The 23,474-nt window shown below is 37.3% G+C and overlaps 1 protein-coding gene across 6 annotated transcripts in view; it reads left to right on the top strand.

Moving 5' to 3' along the window:
* The window catches only part of REV1 (REV1 DNA directed polymerase), a 93,480-nt gene that overhangs the window by 6,147 nt on the left and 63,859 nt on the right, over nucleotides 1–23,474 (top strand). For 3 of the 6 annotated variants that reach the window (XR_004380621.1, XM_032840311.1, XM_032840310.1), the window contains exons 2-3: nucleotides 20,606–20,669; nucleotides 22,310–22,436. Coding sequence is in view for 2 of the 6 variants with exons in the window: in XM_032840311.1 (XP_032696202.1) it covers nucleotides 20,616–20,669; nucleotides 22,310–22,436 (181 nt within the window). In the remaining 4 variants the exon portion in view is untranslated. Of the gene's footprint in view, nucleotides 1–20,605; nucleotides 20,670–22,309; nucleotides 22,437–23,474 lie in introns of those variants that run through there. The other 3 variants (XM_032840314.1, XM_032840312.1, XM_032840313.1) reach the window with 1 other exon arrangement.

Below are 23,474 nucleotides of genomic sequence, written 5' to 3'. Positions count from 1 at the left end.
ATGGGGACTTCTTGCTGAGTGCAGAGCCCCAAGCAGGACTCCCATCTCAGGGACCCTGAGATCACCACCTGAGCTGAAACCAAGAGTCAGACATTTAACTGACTGAGCCACTCATGCACCCCTAGTTTCAGTAATTTTTTCAAGGCTTTATTGTTGAATTAAAGATTAGTTAAGGATGGGCAAAAAAGTTGTGATGTGAATTTTTTTTTTTTTTTTAAAGATTTTATTTACTTATTTGACAGAGAGATCACAAGTAGGCAGAGAGGCAGGCAGAGAGAGAGGAAGGGAAGCCTGCTCCCCGCGGAGCAGAGAGCCCGATGTGGGGCTCGATCCCAGGACCCTGGGATCATGACCCGAGCCGAAGGCAGAGGCTTTAACCCACTGAGCCACTCAGGCGCCCATGATGTGAATGATTTTTACTTGAATCCAGTGTCTGAGTAACCAAAATGTTGCTTAGTGTCTTCAGTCATTCCTGAGCATAACCAAGGCGAAAATGAGCTTTTTGGAGATTTAGTTAGAAAGTAATAGCTGAACCTTAGGTTTTTCTGAAGTCTATCATGTCTATACTTGAGATTACTAAGAATGAACTTCATATATTTTAATTACTTAGGCATTAGTCTTAATTATGATTTAGATTCCTTTCCCTTTTAAATGTTTTTCATCAGAGTTCTGAATTATATCTTAAAATAAGTTCTATTAGTTTAAGCAGTTTTTTGAAAAATTAAATTGGACAATCCTGAATTAAAATATTTTAAGTTTTTTCTTTAATATTTTTGAGAGCATAACCAAAAATGTCTTTTACTTTTTGTAATGGTTTATGCCTTAAAAAGTACTTCACTTGGCTTTTTTTCCATTCAGTTCCTATAAGTGACAGGTCAGGCAGTGTATCTTGTTACATGTATAGCTGCAGTGTGATTCTGGCACTAGTTACTCAGATTTAGGGCACCTGGGTGGCTCATATGGTTAAGTGTCTGCCTTTGGCTCAGGTCATGATCTCTGGGTCCTGGGATTGAGCCCTACGGCTGGGATCCCAGCTCAGCAGGGAGTCTGCTTTTCCCTCTCCCTCTGCCTTTCCCCTTGCTCATGCGCGTGCGCGCGCTCGCTCTCTCTCTCTCTCTCTCTCTCTTTCTCTCTTTCTGTCTCGGGTGAATAAATAAAATCTTTAAAGGAAAAAAAACTACCTAAAGTTAGGGCAGACAACATCACAGGTTAAGGGCACAGTCCACAAGATTGTTTTCACTTTAAGGTACTCGTTGCAAACTCCAGGGTTTTGGGGCCACCTGTACTTCTGACCAACTGGCTACAAATTTGGGAGTTCCCACTACTCCCTCAGATTTGATAATTTGCTAAAGTGACTCAGAACTCAGGAAATACTTGCACGCACCATAGTTGGAATTATAGTTTTATTATAAAGTATACAAATCAGGGCAAGCCAAATGGAGATATACCTAGAGAGATGTCTGGAAGGGTCCCAAATATAAAGCTTCCATGTCCCAGAACGTGCTATCCTGTCACATTGATATGTAATTACCACCAGGGAAACTCATCTAGGCCTTGGTGTCCAGAATTTTTATTGGAGTTTTTTACATAGGCATGATTAATTGAATTATTAGCCACATGGTGAATCAGTCTCCAGCACCCCTTTCTTCCATGAGGTCAGACTGATCTCATGTGGCCCAAAGCCCCAACCCTCTAATCACTTGAGTGGCCTTTATCTTTCTTTCTAAGATTTATTTATTTGAGAGAGAGGGAGAGAGCATCTGAAGCAGACTAAGTGCTGAGCAGAGCTGAATTTGAGGCTGGATCTCACAACCACAGTATCATGACCTGAGCCAAAACCAAGAGTTGGATGCTTAACCCACTGAACCAGCTGGGCACCCCTCACTTAACTGGCCTATCAAGTGTGGTTAGCCCCATCCTGAAACTAGGGGCCCAATGAGAGTTCTATATTAATATAAAAAGATGTCCTAGGGGCCCACCACGGATAACAAAGATTCCTCCTACCAGTTGTAAAATTCCTAGGATTTAGAATCTCCATCCCAAGAATCAGGGACAAAGGCCACTCAGATTTTGTATTGTACAACAATAGCTAAAAAGGTGTGAACAGACATTTGCCCAATTTGTGACGGTTGAAACTAAAACATACCTGTTCTAGTTTCAGTTGTGGTAGACTGAGTTCCCAACTCATCAGTCAGTAGTAGACTGCTGATCTTCATTACTAAAAATTGTAACAGGTTGCATTTGAATATATGTATGTAGAAAGATCTCTTTTTGTTGGAAATTGTAACGTTTTCTTTTATCGATACAGTTGGTGTTTAAAACCTTGGGTGGATGTTCATTTGAGTCATATACATAAATTGTGTTGTAGGTTAAGTTTATAAACTACATATTTTTCAGTATTTTCAAAGTTAAATAATTTTGGCCATCAGTTTTGTTTTTGGTATATTTGAATTTGTAGTTTTAGACTTGGGTTATTACTAGTGTTAAGTGAGAGGAAAACTAAATCTGAGGTGTGATTTTGCTAGTGAGGTAGGGTTGTTGATAATACATGGATTGGTTGTTAGTGTTATAAAGTGTTTTTAGTAACTTAGTTGCCATTTTGAGTTTTAGCTCATGAGTTATAGCTGTTGAGGTTTATAATGTTGAAGGTTGATAATGTTCTTTTGCATATTATTTATGCCCCAGTAGAAAATCTTACTTCTCATTGTTTTATTTGAAGGTTATATTACATTCTCTTGGGCTCACTGAATGTTTCTTAAAAATAGAGTTTATTAGCTAAATAAACTGTTTCATTGAGTAAGATTCCTAGGTTTTTTTTGAGGAATGCAGTATCTCCTATTTGGAATGTCATTTCATCTTAAAAATTAATGGGTTTTGTTGTTGTTGTTTTCCAAGATTTTATTTATTTATTTGAGAGAGAGTGGGAGAGAAAGCTTGAGAAGGGGGAGAGTTGGAGAAGCAGACTCCTCGCTGAGCCTGGGAGCCTGTTGTTGGGGCCCTATCCTGGGACTCTGGGATCATGACTAGACACAGGAGGCAGAACTTCTCCCTGTCTGTGTGCCGGCTTCCCCATCTTCCAGTATTCACATACACACATTTACTTTTCCTTTCCTAACCTGTACAAGATAAGGTTCAAACTCCTTAGTATGATATTCAGAACCTTCTGTTACATTTCCTCAACTACCTTACAAGTTATCACTACCTCTGTCCATGTGTCAGTCCAGAATGTTGCCTAAATTATTTTTTTCTTTTGTTTTTGCTCAGGAATTTCCTTCCTGAAATCCCCCCTTACCCTCTTCTGCCCTTTAAAATCCTACACATTGTTCTCAGTGCATATCTGGTGTAGACAGCAGAGGCACTGACAAAAAGGAATAAATGCACAGAGAAAACAGCAACAAATCTCATGTTGGAGAAGAGGTCCAAGAGGGCTTCACTGAAGAGGTAGGTATGTACTACAGGTTTGTAGATTAGGCTCAGGAAGCAGAACCTCTCCTTGTCTGTGTGCAGACATCACCATCCTACGGCATTTACATATATACATTTACTCTTCTTTTCCTAACTTTTTACAAAATAAGGTTAAAACTCCTTAGTATGATACTTAGAACGTAGATCAGACCTGGAATTTGGGGAGAGGCAGTGCAAGGCGCAGGATGGGAGAGATGGAGAGATCTTGTTACCTGTAATCTAATCAAAACCTTGATTTTGTAAGTTGCATTTACTCCTGTTACTGTGAAATCCTTTCTATTTAATGTACACTATAGCAGCTTTTCTTCTTGGTATACTTGGTCTTATCTGAACTTCTCCTGTACTTGTCTCTGCAGTCTCAAGATACACTGCAGGCAAAATCAGTGGCTCTCCGGCATGAGCATTACCTGGGAACTCTTTAGAAATTGAGATTCCTGCCCCCACTCCAGACCTACTGAATGAGAAACTTTGGAGTTGGGAATTCAGTAGTCTTTGTTAATTGGGCCTCCAAAATATTCTGGTGCATGCTCAAATATGACAACTACTGAAGATATAATCCCCTCTTCTTTGATTTTACCTTCTTTTTTCTCTAGATATGTCCTGTCCTTGTTTTACTAAACTTAATGTGGCCTTTGGAATCCTTGATTTGCTGCAACCTTGAACTTTAAAGTGGATAATTATTTGGCTTCCCTGTGAGAATACACCACTTCTTAGTGAAGATCACTGGCTTTTTATTCCTTCTTCTAGACTCATTTTTTAACCATGTCATCTGCAGAAGAACATTCTTTTGTTTTACTTTGTACCTTGAGCCCTGCTTTTGGACATGCTGACTTTGGGATGTATGTGGGACATCCTAGTGGAGATGTTTGATAAGCATTGGGCCACATGGTTCGGAGTTCAGAAAGTCAGGAAAATTGAGAGAAGGTGTTTAGAAACCAGTTAATTTCGTTACACCCTGGAGAGCCAGAGAAGGTGGTTCTTTGTACTTTATTAAAACAGCAGTCGTCATTTCTTTCCTTTTCCTTCTATGGAAATCTGTAATTATAGGGAAGAAAATTATTAGTAGTTCTTTTAGAATGCCTCTTTCAACTTGTATTCAAATGACATTTTGTGAAATCAATCATCTTTTTGTATTTTTGTCATAACAAAGAGAATAAGAGAGAAAATTCTTTGTTATATTGAATTGTTCAGGATAGAAACCTTCTTTTTAATGAGATCAGTCTCAAACTGGGACATTACAAATATTTGTTGTGCATTTTCAGTTTTAATATATCCAAATATTTTTCTTACACATCCTGTTTTTATCTGTATGTAGTTTAAATGCTGACTCTAAATCGTGATATTAAAATGCTGAAATGTACTTATATTTATTAGTATACAGGCTAAACTGCTGTAACAGACTAAGCTTTTGTTTTTTTAAACAATTTTATTTATTTATTTGACAGATCACAAGTAGGCAGAGAGGTAGGCAGAGAGAGGGGGGAAGCAGGCTCCCCGCTGAGCAGAGAGCCCCCTGATGCCGGGCTCGATCCCGGGACCCTGAGATCATGACCTGTGCCAAAGGCAGAAGCTTAACCCTCTGAGCCACCCAGGTACCCCTGTAATAGGCTGAGCTTTTAAACACAACGATGCAAACAATATTGAAGTTTTTCTTTCTCCTGTAATAGTAGGTGGGCAGCCCATAGTAGGTGAGGGACTGCAGGGTTTTTTTGTTCTTTTTTTTTAAAAGGTTATTTGTGGTCTCAGTTTTCTTGTGTTTGCTTAGCCATCCCCTGTGGTATTGTTCTCATTTTCAGGTTGAAGCCAAGTTACCTCATAGCTGCATACCATAAAAAGAAATAAATACTTTCCTTCAAGAAGATGGCACAGATTTTTTTTCCCCCCATGTATTACTCTGTTCCTATCACTGGCCAGAACTGATTCACATGGCCATGCCTGATTTTGAAGAAGACTAGGAAATGTAGTCTCTAGTTGGTAACTCTGCTTCCCACTTAGGGGGTAGGAGAGGTGTTCTATTATTAAAATAAAGAAAGGGAGAATGAATACTGGAGGATATTGTCATTGTGCCACTCCAGAGTTTGGGAGTTCCAAGACCACTCTCATTTCTGATACCAAGTGCAAGTTTGGGGATTCCCCAAACCACCCTTAGGTTCAATAATTCACTAGAAGGACTCAGAACTCTTGAAAAAACTATTGTACTCATGGTTATGATTTATTCAGTGAAAGGTAGAAATTAAAAACAGCCAAGGGAAAAGGCACTGGGACACACAGGTGGAACTTGCAGTCCTCTTCTTACTGGAGTCTAGGACAGCACTAACTTCTGGCAATGAGTGACAATACACACAAAGTGTTGCCAGCCAGGGAGACTGACCCAAACCTTAATGTCCAGAGTTTTTATTGGAGTTTGGTCATAGAGATATGGTTGGCTGCCCACATGTCTGACCTTTAGTCTCTGGTCTCTCAGGAGATTGGTGATGCATGACCCAGAGCTTCTACCATAAATCACATTGTTAGACTGTTTGGAGTGGCTCATAGTCCCTAGGTAAAGAAAGACATTTATCAAGCAGGGCATTCCTGGGGCTCAGAGATCACCTTCCAGGAACCAAGGGCAAAGGCTAGACCTTTTTGAGTAAGGTTAATTCTTCACTAGATAGCCACTTCTCTGAACAGGCACAGCTTGTTTTCTGAAGTATAGACAGAGTTGCATAATAGATATGCTTTCATTCCAAAGCTTTATTTCTTAAGTGAATAGATGTATAGAATCATATACATTCATTACATTATACATACAATGTATAAATACATTACAAACTGCAAGAGACTAGACTTTGTCAGGTTCTACTCTATCCACAAACTAAGGAACAGGGATCTGACTGCTTGTGACTTGCTTAAGGTCAGAGAACCAGTTAACAAAGTTGATAGTGTGTGTATCTGGATCTCTACTTCTTAAGAGTATGGACTACTTACAGTTAGAGTCTAGATGGAACCAACCTTATTTGTAGGAGCTATTTTCTTTCTTTGTCCCTGCATATATATACCATATATAATCTGGGAGCTACTGTACCTGACCCAGACAGGTGCTGAATTCAAAGCATCTGTGTTGTTGCATTGTATTAGGCTGGTTCAATTCAAAATACGTTTTCTTTTCAGAAGTTTATTATATTGATAGCATTGTTTTTCCACCAAAGATTGCAAACAGTTTATTACAAGTTAAGTGTGATTTTGTACCACCAACCAGCAGTGCAGCCTTATTGAAAGCCTTTAGTCTTTCTACCCTAGGAGGAAACTGTGTGCAAAAAACCTGTAGGTAGGTATTTGGCCTACCTACTCCACAGATTGTTGTGAACATAAATTGTAAAGATCTCTTTCAAACTAAGTACTGAAAATGTAAAATATTACTAATGATATGTTTAACTTTGAAGAATTTAAATTTAAATATTAAAAATTTTAATACTGAAAGGAAGGAAATATCAGTTAAGAGGTGAATTTTTTAAAGATTTTTTTTTTATTTGAAGAGAGTGCGCAAGTGCAAGTGGGAGACGGAGCAGAAGGAGAAGCAGACTCCCTGACATTTTGGGTGCAACCATGAGATCATGACCTGAGCTAAAGGCAGATGCTTAACTGCTTGAGATACCCAGGTGCCCCAAGAGGTGAAATTTTTTAAAGATGGTGAGAATATGGTAATTTTCTCCCATTTTCTATTTCCTGTATTTCTCAGTTTTCTGCAGTAAACATGTAATTCTTTTAGAAATAGAGCAGGAAAACTTTTTTAAAAGGGACACTTAGTGAGACCAAATACCAGCAACATGACAAAGCAGTGTATATACACAAGTCACGAATAGGGTGGATAATAGGAAACTTCTCAAGAAAAGATAGAAAGATCAGACTCACTTCTAGACAAGGTTTATGTACCAAGTCTATCATCTGTTCTTTAGACAGTGCTGTGTATGTTATAGCCATTTTTATTTGGGTGGTTTAGAGTTCTTTTATTTCTGTTTATTTGGTGTTGATCAAAAAGGTCTCTTCTATATTACGGGGATTGTTTTCACTACAGCAGGACACAACTGGTCATAGGAAAATGTCTCTGTATACTGAAGGTGAAGTAGCCAGGTTACGAAGTGTTTTTGAGAGGGTCCTGTTAAGTTAGGAATGATACCTGGTTGAAATATCTTGACATTTTATTTTTAAGTATTTTTAGAGGTATTTTAAATACACACAATATTATCCTTAGGATGTAAACTGTCTGATTTTGAATCTCTAAAAGTGAGTGTGTGATAAAGTCTACAGCCACTAGTTACGATTCTTGGAGCTAGTTAGAAGGGCTTAATGTCCATCACCTGGGTGTCTGATTTTTGTTTTTAATAGATTGAGTCTTCAAAGTCAAAACCTGATAGTATGTAGGATATGTCTAGAAGATTCTCCTTCCCTGGGTTGTGAAATTCAAGGATCTGCCCTTGTAATTTCAGCAGTCTGAGAACTGTGGACAGTTATGGTCTCTGTGGTTGAATCACACCAAAACCTCAAAAGAGCTGTATTTTTCTATTTAAATGTTACATAAAAAGCTGCTTATCTGGTATTAAAGCCTTTAGTTACCATTTACGGACAAATAAGAGCTGTAGAAGCAGGCATTGTCAAGTTATGTTGGTGACTGTGCTAGCACTTCACTTACTTAGTCACTTGTAAGGGCAGTACTTGGTCCTAGTAAATTAGTTCTTCAGATGGCGTCCCACTGCCTTCTCCAAGAAAAAAAATTCTATATACTGCTATGTAGATTTCTTGGAGAAGTAGCCTCTTGCCAGTGTTGTACTCCAAATGAACATCACAGTTACCCTCTTCCCTGTGGCTTCCCTACTCCAGCTGCCTATGGAATGTTTTCAGTGTCAGAATCCATTTTTTTCTTTGCTTATTTTTAAAGATTATATTTTTAATTTTTTTAAAGGTTTCATTTATTTATTTGACACAGAGAGAGAGAGATCATAAGTAGGCAGAGAGGCAGGCAGAGGGGGGAGTGGGAAGTAGGCTCCATGTTGAGCAGAGAGCCTGATGCAGGGCTCGATCCCAGGACCCTGAGGTCATGACCTGAGCTGAAGGCAGATGTCCAACCCACTGAGCCACCCAGGTGCCCCTCGAAAAAATTTTTAAAAAGATTTTACTTATTTGAGATCGAGAGAGCACAAGTGGAGGGGGAGGGGCAGAAGGAGAGGGAGAAGCAGCCACTGTGGCAGGCTCAATTCCAGGACCCTGGGATCCAGACCTGAGCTGAAGGCAGATGCTTATCTGACTGAGCCATCCAGGTGCCCCTAGCCAATATATTTTAGAGTTTACAGACCTGTAACTAACAGATTAACACTAATGAGTGTGTATTTGGGGAGTTTCTAGGTCTGTAGTGGAAATTTTTGCTGGTGTGTGAACTGTTTAGAACCCTATGTTAATAATTCTTCAGGAAAGGTTGGAATACCACCTTTGCATGAAAATGATTGCTCTTGGTGATTAACATCATTCCGTGGGTAGATATTAAAATCCACCAGTAATCATAGTACAGAAGACAGAATGAAGTTTTGTGGCTTTTGTTTTGTTTTTTTAGTGGGATTTGAATGGCTTTTTCTTTTTAAAGATTTTATTTATTTGACACAGAGAGAGAGAGAGATCACAAGTAGGCAGAGAGCAGGCAGAGAGAGGGGTGAGCAGGCAGAGAGAGGGGTAAGCAGGCTCCCCGCTGAGCAGAGAGCCTGATGCAGGGCCCCGAGACCATGACCTGAGCGGAAGGCAGAATCTTAACCCACTGAGCCACCCAAGTGCCCCTGGAATAGCTTCTTTAAATGCACATTGGAACTCCAGTGGGAACTGATAACTGTGCTCCAGCAAAAGATGAAATAAAGTTAGGGGGAAAGTATGAATAAGTAATTTTGATATATTTTTTAATAAGCGATTCTTCATAAGACTCCTCATAGGGTTTTGAATATCCCTGTTAAGAGAATGGAAGAGTCAGGAAATCTTTAGCATTGCAAGGCATTCAGGGTCTCTGGGCTCATTATAAATACAGCTGCTGTCCTGTTTGCCCTTCACGTGGCTAGCTGTTACTGTGTTTGACACTGGGGGCTGGGCATGACTGCCTTGACAGCCTCTCATTTCATTGGTCTTTATAATATCATTACTTGTGGGCTAATGGGTGAGTTTTAGCTAATGAATCTTTCAAGGGGTCCCATAAGGGACCATAGAACACAGCCAGAAGTCTTTAGACTTAGTTTTTAGTTCGTTTATTTTGGTTTTCGGTCTTTTTCAGTTTGAGCTTTCTTATTCAGACTTCAGATATTTTAATACTTTTTTTAAAAGATTTTATTTATTTATTTGAGAGAGAGACAGCAAGAGAGAGTATGAGAGAGAGGAGGGTCAGAGGGAGAAGTAGACTCCCCATGGGGAGCTGGGATCCCAATTCAGGACTCGATCCCAGGACTCCGGGATCATGACCTGAGCTGAAGGCAGCTGCTTAACCAGCTGAGCCACCCAGGTGCCCCTCACCTCAGATATTTTAAAACTTACAAAGCCACCTTGTTAAAATTGAAGTGGGTTTTGAGAGTGGAATTTTACCTACTTGCTGTTTTACCCCAAATTCTGTTTCCTCCTTGCCACATTCATCCCATATATCCAGTTCATGGCTCTACAGGGATTTTACTGAGCACCAATCAGTCAAACTTTGTTTTATAGGTGAAGAGATGTGAGGCTCAGTGCTCTTGGACTCATCCCAAGTCATATAGCTAGGCAATGGTAGAACTGGGATTAAAGCCCAGATCTTGTGTCAGTAAATCTATTGCTCTTTCCATTACGTTGTACACCATGGATAGCACATTTAAAATAATGATGTTGTGTACTTTATAATCTTCAAAGGGTTTCCACACATGTGGTCTCATTTGATTTTCAGTCCGTGACTTGGTGGGGTAGATTACTACAATAGCAGCTGATGTTTATTGAAGGCATAACCTAAAAGCTAGGGATAAGGGTACTTTTGCATCCATGAATCATTATCTATTTTTAACTAGTTTTTAAAAACCTTAGTTATTTATTGACTTCTATGTTGATGCTGGATAAGAAGTCCATAGGTTATTTTAAGTTGTGTATTAAACAGTTTTAGAAACATCACTTTCCTCAAGGTCATCAAGCGCTGTGGGGCTAGATAGCAACCCAGTCTGCAAGACTTTCATCTAGAAGATAGTTTTTATTTACAAGTTTGATAATTGGATGGCTTGTTGATAAAGGTCATTCTCTTCTTAGTGAGCAGGGGTAGTCAAGAGGACATGTTGTAAGTCAGAAGGTTGCTTGAAACAGAGAAGATGAGAGGGTTTGTGTTATTTTTGAGTTATTTGTGTTAAGTCATGGTATCTTGATGTATTGCTCTCCTCCATTCTAGGATAAGTCCTATTTGAGAAGCAAATCAGTCATCTAGAGTGGAGAATTCTTGCCATGAATATGGCTTGAGAGGATAGGTGCCTCTCTTTTGAAGCTCCTTACTGGTTAGCAGAAACATAAGCCCTGATTTCTGGCGTACCACTTTACGGAATAGGTTTTTACATTATCTGTCCTAATTTCACACTATAAAGGAAGCACTGTAGTCTGTAGAACCCCCTAAATGACTTAACACTTAATTCTACTTGTTGTGTGGTTTTCATTAGCATCAGAAGTGTGTATCATTGACTAATCTTGTCTGTACCATTTTGGGGGTAGGGAGGGTATCCTATTTTCTGTCTATTAAACAGCACAGAATGTGTGAATTTTATGGCTCATCCAGCAGATCATGCGATTCTTGATCTTGGGGTTGTGAGTTTAAGCCCACATTGGGTGTATAGATTACCTTAAAATCTTAAAAAATAATAAAATAGGAAAAAAGTAGATAAGAGTAAATATACAGGGTACAGTTTAAAATGTAAATGTACTGGAGTACACTTTACTGAGACATTCCTATTCCTACTTTATTTCTTACATGTAAGTAAGTACCTTGTTCATTTTCTTTATTTAACAAGAATTTATTGACTTTCGGGGCGCCTGGGTGGCTCAGTGGTTTAAAGCCTCTGCTTTCAACTCAGGTCATGATCCCAGGGTCCTGGGATTGGGCCCTGCATCGGGCTCTCTGCTTAGCGGGGAGCCTGCTTCCTCCTCTCTCTCTGCTTACTTCTCTGCCTACTTGTAATCTCTGTCTGTCAAATAAATAAATCTTAAAAAAAGAAAAGGAAAAAAGAACAAAGAATCCTTCTTAAAAAGAATTTATTGACTATCATATGTAAGATTAGTGGCTATTTTATATATATAATATGTTCTTGATATTTTCATTCTATAATGTTTTGAGCATGAGAAAGGAGAGATGTTGGGGTCTAACTGAAATAAGTGAAGTATGACCAGTCTTTGATGCTGTGTACATATGAACAGAAGTCTGATAAGCCTCCTTATTACTTGCTTCCTGTAACCAGGATCTCTTTTATTGACCTTACAGTTTAGGTTGTCAGGTAGCTTTGCTGCATGCCAGGTTGGTCTGCTGCTGCTCTTTGCTAGCATCATAGATGGATGTGGGTCATGTAGTTTTCTTTGTGTCCAGAGTTTGTTTTTTTTCTTCCTACTCTTCCTGCCTAAAATCTTACCCTTAAGTTTATTTGCAAGGCTCGTTAGTATTTCTGTAATTGGTACTCATTTCTTTTTAGATTGTAAAATTTTAGAACTCATACAAAAGTGTCTATAATTTCATTTATCTCAGTATTGCCTAGTAAAATATGGTGCTTTATACACAGTAATATTCCATTAGCTTTGATCTCTAGGTAGTTTAGTGTGGTGTCCCCTATATACATGTCTGAATTATTTCTTAGATGCCGTAATTACCTGTGCTATGAGAAGTAATCTACAGCTGTCTACTAATTTATCTAGCATCTATTGTCTGACAAAAAAGAGGTTACACAACTGATGACATACAACAGTGACAGGGCTGATAAATTGTCACTCCCAATATTTAGTAAACACTGGATTTGCAATGAGGTTTTTACCTCAATCCACTGTCATAGGCCATCTTAGTCTATACATAGGTTATTTAAATGAATTTGATAGTACAAGTTGCCTTAAGTCTTCTGGAATAACTAAAGGAGATCTGCATAAATAAATACAGACATCAAAACTGTTATGTAATCAAATTTCTAAAATTTGTTGCTGAAGTATATGGTTATAGTGTTAATTTTTATATTTGATTTCTTTAAATAGGTCTTCAGTGTGTCTTACATAGAGTACAAAAGGGAACTGTGAAAGAATTTTAATCTAAAATGGAATAAGAAGATAGGAAATGGAGAATCTTAGGCACATGCCCTCAGAAGAATGAATTTAAAAATTGGGCTGAATTCCTGTAAATGCCTGATGTACAGAAGATGGAGATTCTCTCCTGACCATTGAGTATCTGCCTAGAATCTCTTCCTGTCCTCAAGCCAGTGAACTTAACTGCTTGGACTTCCCCCACTTTGCAATCCTTGCCTGTAAATACAGTCCACCCCAAACCCTCACCAGACATGCTTGTAGCTTGATACAGCATGCATTTCCTGAATTGAAATTCTTCTGTTCTCAAATAAATTCAGTTTCTGGTAATAGGAGCTTTATTCAGTTTTCTTCTTTATTTAGATAGACATCTAGTAGTCAACTACCCAAACCTCTTACAATAAAAGACCCAGACGATAAAATAATTCAGACCTAGAGAGATGGAGATGTACCAGAGATCAGTGAAGTGGCAGAGTCTGGGCTAGAAATAATTCCTCTTACCTTTACTCTTTATTCATTATCTCTTGATTCACTAGTGCTGTATATTATGTTATAAGCAATAACAGATTGATTGTCCTTACTGTACTTTTATTCCATCAGTATTTAACATTGATTAAACCAGATATTTATTGCTTTCCTTGCTGCATTTTTTCCCCTGTATTTTTGACTTCCAAGATCATTCTTCTTCTACCTGAGGGATATATATTTTAGGATTTCTTTAGTGCAAGTTTGCTGGTGGCATTATGTTCTGTTTTTATTTGCCCCAAATACTTTATTTCATCTTTCTTGACTGAATTTTTCTCTGGGTATTGAATTCTAAATAAGTTAATTATTTATTTCAGTACTGTTGTCTTCTGGGGCTCTTGTTTCTGTTGAAAAGACAGCTCTTGTTTAATTGGTGTTCCTTTGAATATTTTGAATGGAATCTCTGTTTTCCCCACCCATTGCAGCCACTTATTTCCTTGAACATAGTAAGCATAGTACAATTTTTTTTTAAAGATTTTATTTATCTGACAGAGATCACAAGTAGGCAGAGAGGCAGGCAGAGAGGAGGGGAAGCAGGCTCCCTGCTGAGCAGAGAGCCTGATGTGGGGCTCAGTCCCAGGACCCTGGGATCATGACCTGAGCCAAAGGCAGAGACTAACCCACTGAGCCACCCAGGCGCTCCAGCATAGTACAATTTTTAATCTGGGTTAAAATCAGTATCTGGAGTCTATGTAGGTCTGTTTATTTTTTTTCTGTTGGTTTTCACTCTTGTGATCTTACTACTTTGTGTGCCTGGTTATTTTAATTTCTGTGCTAGACTTTGTATTTTCAAAATGGTTTGCAAAAACATGGGAAGATTAGGATGTTGTAATCCTCCATAGAGAATTTACACTGCTTCTGCCAGATGCTTTGGAGCACTGAGCAGTCCAGGGTCATATTTTTTTTTTTTAAATGATAATTCCAATATAATTAACATACAATGTTATATTAGTTTCCGGTGTATAATATAGTGATTCAACAATTCGGTATATCACTCAGCGCTCACCAATAAGTGTACTCTTTAATCCCCTTTACCTATTTCATCCATCCCCTACCCATCTCCCCTCTAGTAACCATCACTTTGTTATCATAGTCTGTTTTTTAGCTTGTCTCTTTCTCTTTGTTTTGTTTCTTAAATTCCACATATGAGTGAAATCATATGGTACTTGTCTTTCTCTGACCAGCTTATTTCACTTGGCATTATACTCTAGAGATCCACCCATGTTGTTGCAAATGGCAAAATTTTAATATTTTTTATGGCTGAATAATATTCCATTGTATATATGTATATATACACACATCCCCTCTTCTTTATCTGTTAATTTATTGATGGACACTTGGACTGCTTTCATAATTTGGCTATTGTAAGTAATGCAGTAAACATAGTAAAAATAAACATATATAGGGGTATATATATCTTTTTTAAATTAGTGTTCTCATATTCTTTGGGTAAATAGTAGTAGAGTTATTGGATCATGTAATTTATTTATTAAAAATAATATTTATTTAAATAATCATGTAATTTTTTGAGGAACTTGCATACTGTTTTCCACAGTGGCTGTATCAGTTAACATTCCCACCAGCAGTGTAAGAGGATTCCTTTTTCTCTGTATCCTCACCAACTCTTGCTGTTTCTTGTGTTTTTGATGTTAGCCATTCGGACACGTGTGAGATGATACCTCATTGTGGTTTTGATTTGCATTTCCCTGATGATGAGTGATGTTATTCATCTTTTCATGTGTCTGTCGGCCATCTATATGTCTTAGTAGAATATCTGTGTCTTCTGCCCATATTTAATTGGATTATTTGTTTTTTTGGTATTGAGTTTTATAGGTTCTTTATATATTTTAGGTACTAGCCCTTTAATGGGATATGTCCTTTGCAGATATTTTCTCCCTTGTCTTTTAGTTTTGTTGATTGTTTCCTTTATTATGCAGAAGCTTTTATTTTGATGTAGTCTCATTAATTTATTTTTACTTTTCTTTCCCTTGCCACAGGAAACATAGAAAAATGTTACTATGGCTGTGTCAGTCAGAGAAATTACTGCCTGTGCCCTGTTCTAGGATTTTTATGGTTTCAGGTCTCACACTTAGGATCTTAAAGCATTTTGAGTTTATTTTTGTATATGGTGTAAGAAACTGATTCAGTTTCATTCTTTTGCATGTCGCTGTCTGTTTTTCCCAACACAATTTGCTGGATTGTCTTTTTCCCATTGGGTATTCTTGCTTTCTCTGTCAAGGATTGATTGACCACATATGTATGGGCTTGTTTCTAGGTGCGCTCTCTTGTTTCATTGATGTTTATGTCTATTTCTGTGCCAGTACTATACTGTTTTGATCACTACAGCTTTGTAGTGTATCTCGAAATCTGGAATTGTGATGCCTCCAGTTGTGTTTTTCTTTTTAAAAAATTGCTTTGGCTACTTAGGGTCTTCTGTGTTTTTGTTTGTTTGTTTTTAAGATTTTATTTATTTATTTGACAGAGATCACAAGTAGGCAGAAGCAGGCAGAGCGAGAGGAAGGGAAGCAGGCTCCCTGCTGAGCAGAGAGCCTGATGTGGGGCTCGATTTCAGGACCCTGGGATCATGACCTGAGCCGAAGGCAGAGGCTTTAACCCACAGAGGCACCCAGGCACCCCTTTTTTGTAGTCTATCCAGATTTTAGGGTTATTTGTTCTAGTTCTGTGAAATACACTTTTGGTATTTTAATAGGGATTGTATTAAATCTGTAGATTGCTGTAGGTAATATGGACACTAACAATATTGGTTCTTCCATCCATGAGCAAGATATATCCTTCCATTTGTTTTCATCTTCAGTTTCTTTCATACATGTTTTCTAGTTTTTAGAGTACAGGTTTTTTCCCCCTCCTTGGTTAAGCTTATTCCTAGGTACTTTATTTTTTGGTGTAATTGTAAATGGGATTGTTTTATTCATAGCTCTTTCTGCTCCTTCATTATTAGTGTATAGAAATGCAACAGATTCCTGTGTATTGATTTTGTATTCTGCAACCTTAACATTCATTTATCAGTGAAGTCTTTAGGGTCTTCTACATATAGTATCATGTCATCCGTAAATGATGAAAGTTTGCTTCTTTACCAATTTGGATGCCTTTTATTTCTTTCTGTTATCTAATTTTTGTGGCTAGGACTTCCAGTACTATGTTGATTAAAAGTCGTGAGAATGAACGTCCCTGTCTTATTCCTGATCTTAGGGAAAAAGCACACAGTTTTCACAATTGAGTATGATGTTAGTTGTGGATTTTTCTTATATGACCTTCTTTGTGTTATGTTCTCTCAAAACATACTTTGTTGAGGGTTTTTTTTTTGTCATGGCTGGGTGTTGTACTTTGTCAAATGTGTTTTCTGCATCTATTGAAATGATCATGTGATTGTTTTCCCTTTTATGGTTGATGTGAACATTGAACCACCCTTGTATACCTAGGTAAATCCCACGTGATCATAATGATTTTTTTTTTTAAAGATTTTATTTATTTATTTGACAGAGAGATCACTAGTAGGCAGAGAGAGAGAGAGGAGGAAGCAGACTCCCTGCTGAGCAGAGAGCCTGATGCGGGGCTCGATCCCAGGACCCTGAGATCATGACCTGAGCTGAAGGCAGCGGCTTAATCCACTGAGCCACCCAGGCGCCCCCATAATGATTTTTCTGTATTGTCTGATTCATCTTGCTAGTATTTTGTGGAGGATTTTTGTATCTGTGTTCATCAGAGATACTGGCCTTTTTGGGATACCTTTTGCGACTGTTGAGGGACTGTTCCCTTTTTTTGGTAGTGTTTGTATTTGGTTTGATATCTGGGTAATACTGGCCTCAGAATGAATTTGGAAACTTTCCTTCCTCTTCAGGTTTTTGGGATAGTTTGAGAAGAATTGGTATCAATGAGGGCATCTGGTCCTGGACTTTTGTTTGTTGGGAGTTTTTGATTACTGATTCAATTTCATTGTTGTTAATGTCTCTGTTCAGATTTTCTGTTTCTTCCTCATTGAGTTTTGGGGAGTTAGTGTTTCTAGGAATTTACTTCTAGATTGTCCAGTTTGTTGGCATATAATTTTTCGTAATATTCTCTTACAATCTGGGTCGCCTGGGTAGCTCAGTTGGTTAAGTGGCTCCCTTTCATTCAGGTCATGATCCCAGGGTCCTGGGATGGAGCCCTACTATGGGCTCTCTGCTTAGTGGTATGCCTTGTTCACCACCACCACCACCACCCTGTCCTGCTCTCTTGCATGTGCTCTCTCTCTCTCAAATAAATAAAATCTAAAAAATACATATATATTCTCTTATAATCCTTTTTATTTCTGTGGTGTTGTTTGTTGTTTCACCTCTTTTATTTCTGATTTTGTTGATTTGAATCCCCCCCCCTTTTTTTTTAATGCATCTGCCTAAGGGTTTATCAGTTCTGTTGAGTTTTTTCAAAGAAGCAGCTTCTGGTTTCTTGATCTGTTGTTTTTTTAGTTTCTGTTTTGTCTATGTCTGCTCTAGTCATTATTGCTCCCTTCTTTGTACTGGTTTGCGGTTTTGTTTTTTTCTTCTTTTTCTACCTCCTTTATGTGTAAGGTTAGGTTCTTGATTTGAGATTTTTCTTGCTGCTTGAGGTAGGCCTATATTGCTATAAACTTCCCTTTAGAACAGCTTTGGTGCATTCCAAAGATTTTGGACCATTGTGTTTTCATTTTCATTTGTCTTTTTGTTTCTTCCTTGATTTTTCGGTTGATTCATTCATTGTTCAGAAGCGTGTTATTTGTGTTCTTTAGTCTAGGATTACCTTAATTTAGTTTCAGAAATTGAAGTAATACAGGTCAGGGTATGTTTTTGGCAAAATTTGGCCTACTTCCAGTTTACTTACTCCTAGGATCCTAATCCTAAGTGTTGAGATATATATGGTTGGAGAGCCCTTAAATTCCAGCTTTTGTTCCCTTATTGTGTTTGTTCAAAAACATTGCCCAATCTCTCAGCCACTCTTTTGTAATTGTCACATGTTCTCAGAGGAAGAAGCTGTCCCAATCTGGGAAGGAGGGGTTTTCTTTTTCATTATCTTCAGGTTTTCTTTTTTCTTTTTTTTTTTTTTTAAAGATTTTATTTATTTATTTGACACAGAGAGAGATACAAGTAGGCAGAGAGGCAGGCAGAGAGAGAGGAGGAAGCAGCCTCCCCACCAAGCAAAGAGCCCGATGCGGGGCTCGATCCCAGGACCCTGAGATCATGACCTGAGCCGAAGGCAGAGGCTTAACCCACTGAGCCACCCAGGTGCCCCTATCTTCAGGTTTTCTTTTTCATCTTCTAAATCTTGGCACAATAATTTTTCATTATTTTCTGGGCCTTCTATGCCTCTTTTTTTTTTTTTTTTTGTAATGTTTTGACTAGCTTTCCTCTTTCTCAGCAGGAAGGTTGATCCAAATACCTACTTTACTATTTGTTATGGGATTTTCTCAAAAAGTAGAATTTGAATATATAAAATGAAATATTGTTTCTTTTCCCCCTTTTTCGGTCTTATTATTTGAATCCTCCATATGGGTTTGCTGTACTCGTTCAAAGTAGTGGAAATGAAGAAGTTACTAATTTCAGTCTTATTCCCTTTCAGAGCTTAGGCATTTGTCTGGAATAGCTTTATTACTTTGGACTAGAGGAAGAACCTTTATATTTTTTTAAAATTTATTATAACTTTGTTTCACAGTTTTCTACCTCATTAAATCACTGTTAATATTTCATATTGGCCCTTTGCAATAGTTACCCAGTAGATCTTAAATGAATAAGGCTCTTAACTAATTGATTAGCCCACTGAATTAAACTTTGATAATATATTTTATTCTTTAACTTAATCTTCATTTAGCTGATTAATTGTTGCCTTTAATTTTTGTGAGTATGCATCCGTAACATGTAATGGCCAGAACTCCCAAAGTGTTCGCTTGTAAGGGCAGATGTATAGATGCAGAGTTTATATGAACTCAAGAATTGTGTGTTAATACATTTCCCACACTCCTTTAAGGTAAGGGGAGAAGTCTTAAGGGTCTAGACAAAGTGAGCCTCTTAACAGAAGTATTTAGTAGAACAAATATTGCAGTTCTGGGACTTAAAATGAACACATTGGGTAACCATGCCCCCCACCTTTGTCAGACTGAAAAGAACACCAATTCTTCTCTCCACCAACATCCATGTCCCCTAATCTGGGTTAATCACCTGGCCTGTTTGCAGAGCTCTTTGCTCATGCCCCTTGTCTCTCTATCAGACTTAAGTTTTTAAGAGAATGTCTCTACATATCTTTTAGGCCCCTTTTAAGAGTAGACAATACAAATTCATAATTAATTTTAATGTCAGCAAGGGAAAACTGTAAATCAAATAATATATCGAATGTAGAAATAACTTGAAAGAAAATACCTGCTGATGTGTGTGGCTAAAGTGTCATGTTTTAAGGTGTCATTCAGTAACAAATTCTTATAAACCATATCAAAGCTGATTTGACTTGGGTAATGTGCAAAACTTTTCTAGTAGCATATTAATTGATAATGAGTTTTACATAGATAGTAGAAGAAAAATAGAGGACATGTTAATTTGTGAAGGATAATGCAGTAGTGTCTCAAGATGTAGTGATATGACTAAAAAAATTTTATAAGGAATTTCATTTATTGCCTGCTTTGACTTCTGAACCATTTTATATCTTGCTAGCCACTAAGCCAGCTGACACTTGATATAAGCCATTATTTGTTCCTTTTGGTTGTTTAATGGGATAGTGGGTCAAGTGTAGCCTTAAGGAGAATGCCAGATTTGATAGTTTATTTTAAGTGATACTCCTCCTACTTTATCTCCCCTAGATGTGTTGTTTTAATTGACTTCTTTTAGGGGTTTTGCATAATAGATGAATTACACTGTGAGTACACTCTTATGTGTCTAGTATGTCATAGCAAAGACCGAGTTTAAGAGCCGTATCAGAGGGCAATTCATGAAGGAAAATGTTTTCTTGGGTTCTGTTAATACTGATTAATGTTAACAAGTAAGCATGGCCATGTTAGTCTAATTTGGTGATTCTTTATGCAAATATGTATTAGGTTTGGTGCTCAGGAATGCATAACATTTTTTGCTATAAAATGAAATTTATAGTAGTTGTAATTTAAACCTGATATTTATCTACAGGAGGGTGTTTTAGGAACAGATTTCACTGATGCAGGAGAATATATGCTTTGGAAAAAATTTTAACTTTCACCAGTTGAATATTTGAGTTTATTTTAACTTCTCATTTTTCTTGATTTGAAATAAAATGTCAATTAATTAATAGTACATTATGTTATAAAATTCACAGTTTTTTTTTTTTTCTTTCCCCCTAATTACAGAAGCTCCACCATGAGACGAGGTGGATGGAGAAAGCGAGCTGAAAATGATGGCTGGGAAAAATGGGTGTGTTTTAAAAGAATAAAAATACTATATTTAATTGTTCAGGTATTTTTCATACCTCTTGTAGGTTATAGTGTGGTTTAAGGCATTTTTTTAAAAGTGCAAATCACTTTAGATACCACCTCTTCTCAGTTTTCACAATGTATTGAAAGCTTGTTTAAACTTTTTTAACACCTGAAATTTATTTTATCCTGAGGAAATAAATGTTCTGGTACACAGATACTTAGTTATGGTAATTTTATTGCAGCTTTGCTAATAATACTGAAAAACAGAAAAACATACTCTAGTAGGGGATGAGTCAAATAAATTACCTCTGTGTAGCGCAACACTGTTTAACCATTATTTATCTTTACATCTTCCTTCCTTCCTTCCTCTCTCTCTCTCTTTCTTTCTCTCTCTCTTTCTCTCCCCCCCCCCTTTTCTCTCTTTCTCTCTCTTTGGGAAAGAGGGGGAAGAGGGGCAGAGAGAGAGGGAGAGAATCTTAAGCTGATTCTGATGTCCCACCTGATGTGGGACTTGATCTCACAACCCTGAGATCATGACCTGAGCTGAAATCAAGAGTTGGATGCTTAACCAACAGAGCCACCCCTTACCTTTATATTTAACTTGGCAAAATGACCTTGACTAAAAGATTGTGTTATAAAGGGCTATTATATATGATACTATTTTTCTAAAACCTCTGTATTCTGAGACATAGTAATAAAGTTTGAAAATAAGATCCCAAAATGTTAACAGTGAATGGAATCCTACCTCATTTAAGTTTTCTTCATATTTTTCTATATTTTCTGAAAAAAGGTTTTTTTTTTCCCCACAATGAGCATGTAATATCTGATTAGTCAGTGAAGTGATTTCCATTTTGTAAGAAATATATGTGCCACTTCTAGATATGTGTAGCTGTATTTTAAAGATATAATGGATAGTTGTTTAGAGTGAAGTAAAATCAATAAATACTTAATTGGTAATTCAAATAATTAAGCTTAATTTTGTCAGTGTTTAGGAAAAGTATAGCTGAATTCATATATTTATGTAGGTCTTGAGCCAAAATAATGTTTTCTTTCTGAAGTTGATGTTCTCTAATAAAAATTATTACTACTATTAAGTAGATTGCTTAGATCCAGAATTTCACCATGGAATCATCTATTGTAGTAGCTACATGCATGGAGAACTGTACTGGTTTGTTGGATTGTTTCATTTTACTTTAAGTTGCTAATTTTAAGCTTCCTGTATTCAGAAGATAGTGGAAGCCAGTCAAAAATATACTCTTACTGACCACATGTCAAATTTTTAATTGGTTTAAACCTCCTGCTTAATTTTGTAGATAAGAACGATGTTTTGTGGCATTAAACATTATTCTTGAGTTACCTTCCTCTTCTTTTAAAGTAACTTACAAGAATGTGATAAAACAGTTAAAAATTGAATTGATAGAGGGAAAACTCTTCTTTGACCTGATTGTTTTATTGCCTTGCCTTATGGTTAATGTTTTTAATTGTACCTTATGTCATCATTAAACCTTGGTCAGTAGCATAGTGAACGTTTATTTATTTATTTATATTTATTTATTTTAATGTATTTTTTTTTTTTTTAAGAAAGGGGGTGAAGAAAATATAACTTTTGTGATTGGTTTATCTTTCTTTAAATTCTAGGGTGGGTATATGGCTGCCAAGGTCCAGAAATTGGAGGAACAATTTCGATCAGATGCTTCTTTACAGAAGGATGGAACTTCATCTACAATTTTTAGTGGAGTTGCCATTTACGTTAATGGATATACAGGTTGAGTCCTTTTTACTTTTTAGGTACCCTATTTTGGCATGTACTTTTATTAGGATTGAGAGTGATTTGTTTTAAATTGTTTTATTTATCTCTGTATAAAAATGATAAAATCCTCTGCTTAGAGTCTTTTCCTTTTCATCCTACCTGTACTTGCCATTGTGTTTTTCATTTTAATTTTTATCAAAGTACATAGTTTTAAAAAGCCAAATGAGGTTAAAATGGAAAACCGTAGTCTCCTTTCATAACCACCTGACGGGAAGCTCACCACACATGAGTGGGGTATGTACGCTGTGAGGTTCAGTATAGTGGGAACTGGTAGGGCCATTTCATTGGTGAATTTCCAACTGTAATTACCCATAGGTCCTTTTGAGCTGGTGGGGGAGGTGTGTGTGTGTGTGTTAGATTTCCCAGAATCTTACTTAGAGAAGGTATAAACCTAGCTGCCAGCATTTTGGTTGCCATGGGGGAAGGATGGGGCCACAATGCTCACAGTTTAGAAAATAGAATTTCATTTAATCTTCCTCTCCTTTTTTTTCCATCCCCTGTGTCCGCTTCTCCCCTCCTATATGTCTGTTGTCATTGAGTCCACCCTCTGGAAGGGACGTGATAATCTTTCTTCTTTGTAAGTGGAAATAGAGATCTGGACTTCTAATCTGTCTCTTAGAATTTCAACCATAAACTTCTTGTTTTATCACCTGTTTACATGGCCCCTTTTGAAGGTGCTCAGTGCCTCTTTTACTGGGCACTCAGTTTCTCTTGCTTTCACTGGCACCAAGTAGACTCTTCTATGCTTCCACATAGCCCGCTTAGATTTTATCTTTTATCCTTCTCTGATGTAAAGTCAGTTGTCACTTGTCTGTTGGCTATCAGCTTTTATTACTAAAGTTTTCAGTCTCTTGAGAATTCCTCTCCTCTTAAGATCATTTTAGCGTTGTTTGTTTTTGTTTTGTTTTTAAGTGAATGGCTGTAAAGGTGTCATTCTGTTATATTTAACTCTCTCTGCTTCTTAGTTAGCTGTTACTCGCTTATCTGTGAGGT

This window comes from Lontra canadensis, unplaced genomic scaffold (assembly GCF_010015895.1).
Source record: "Lontra canadensis isolate GAN:19392208 unplaced genomic scaffold, GSC_riverotter_1.0 scaffold112, whole genome shotgun sequence".
NCBI classification, from domain to species: Eukaryota; Metazoa; Chordata; class Mammalia; order Carnivora; family Mustelidae; genus Lontra; species Lontra canadensis.
The sequence above is the reverse complement of the archived record's forward strand: the minus strand, read 5'-3'. Positions and strand labels throughout refer to the sequence as shown.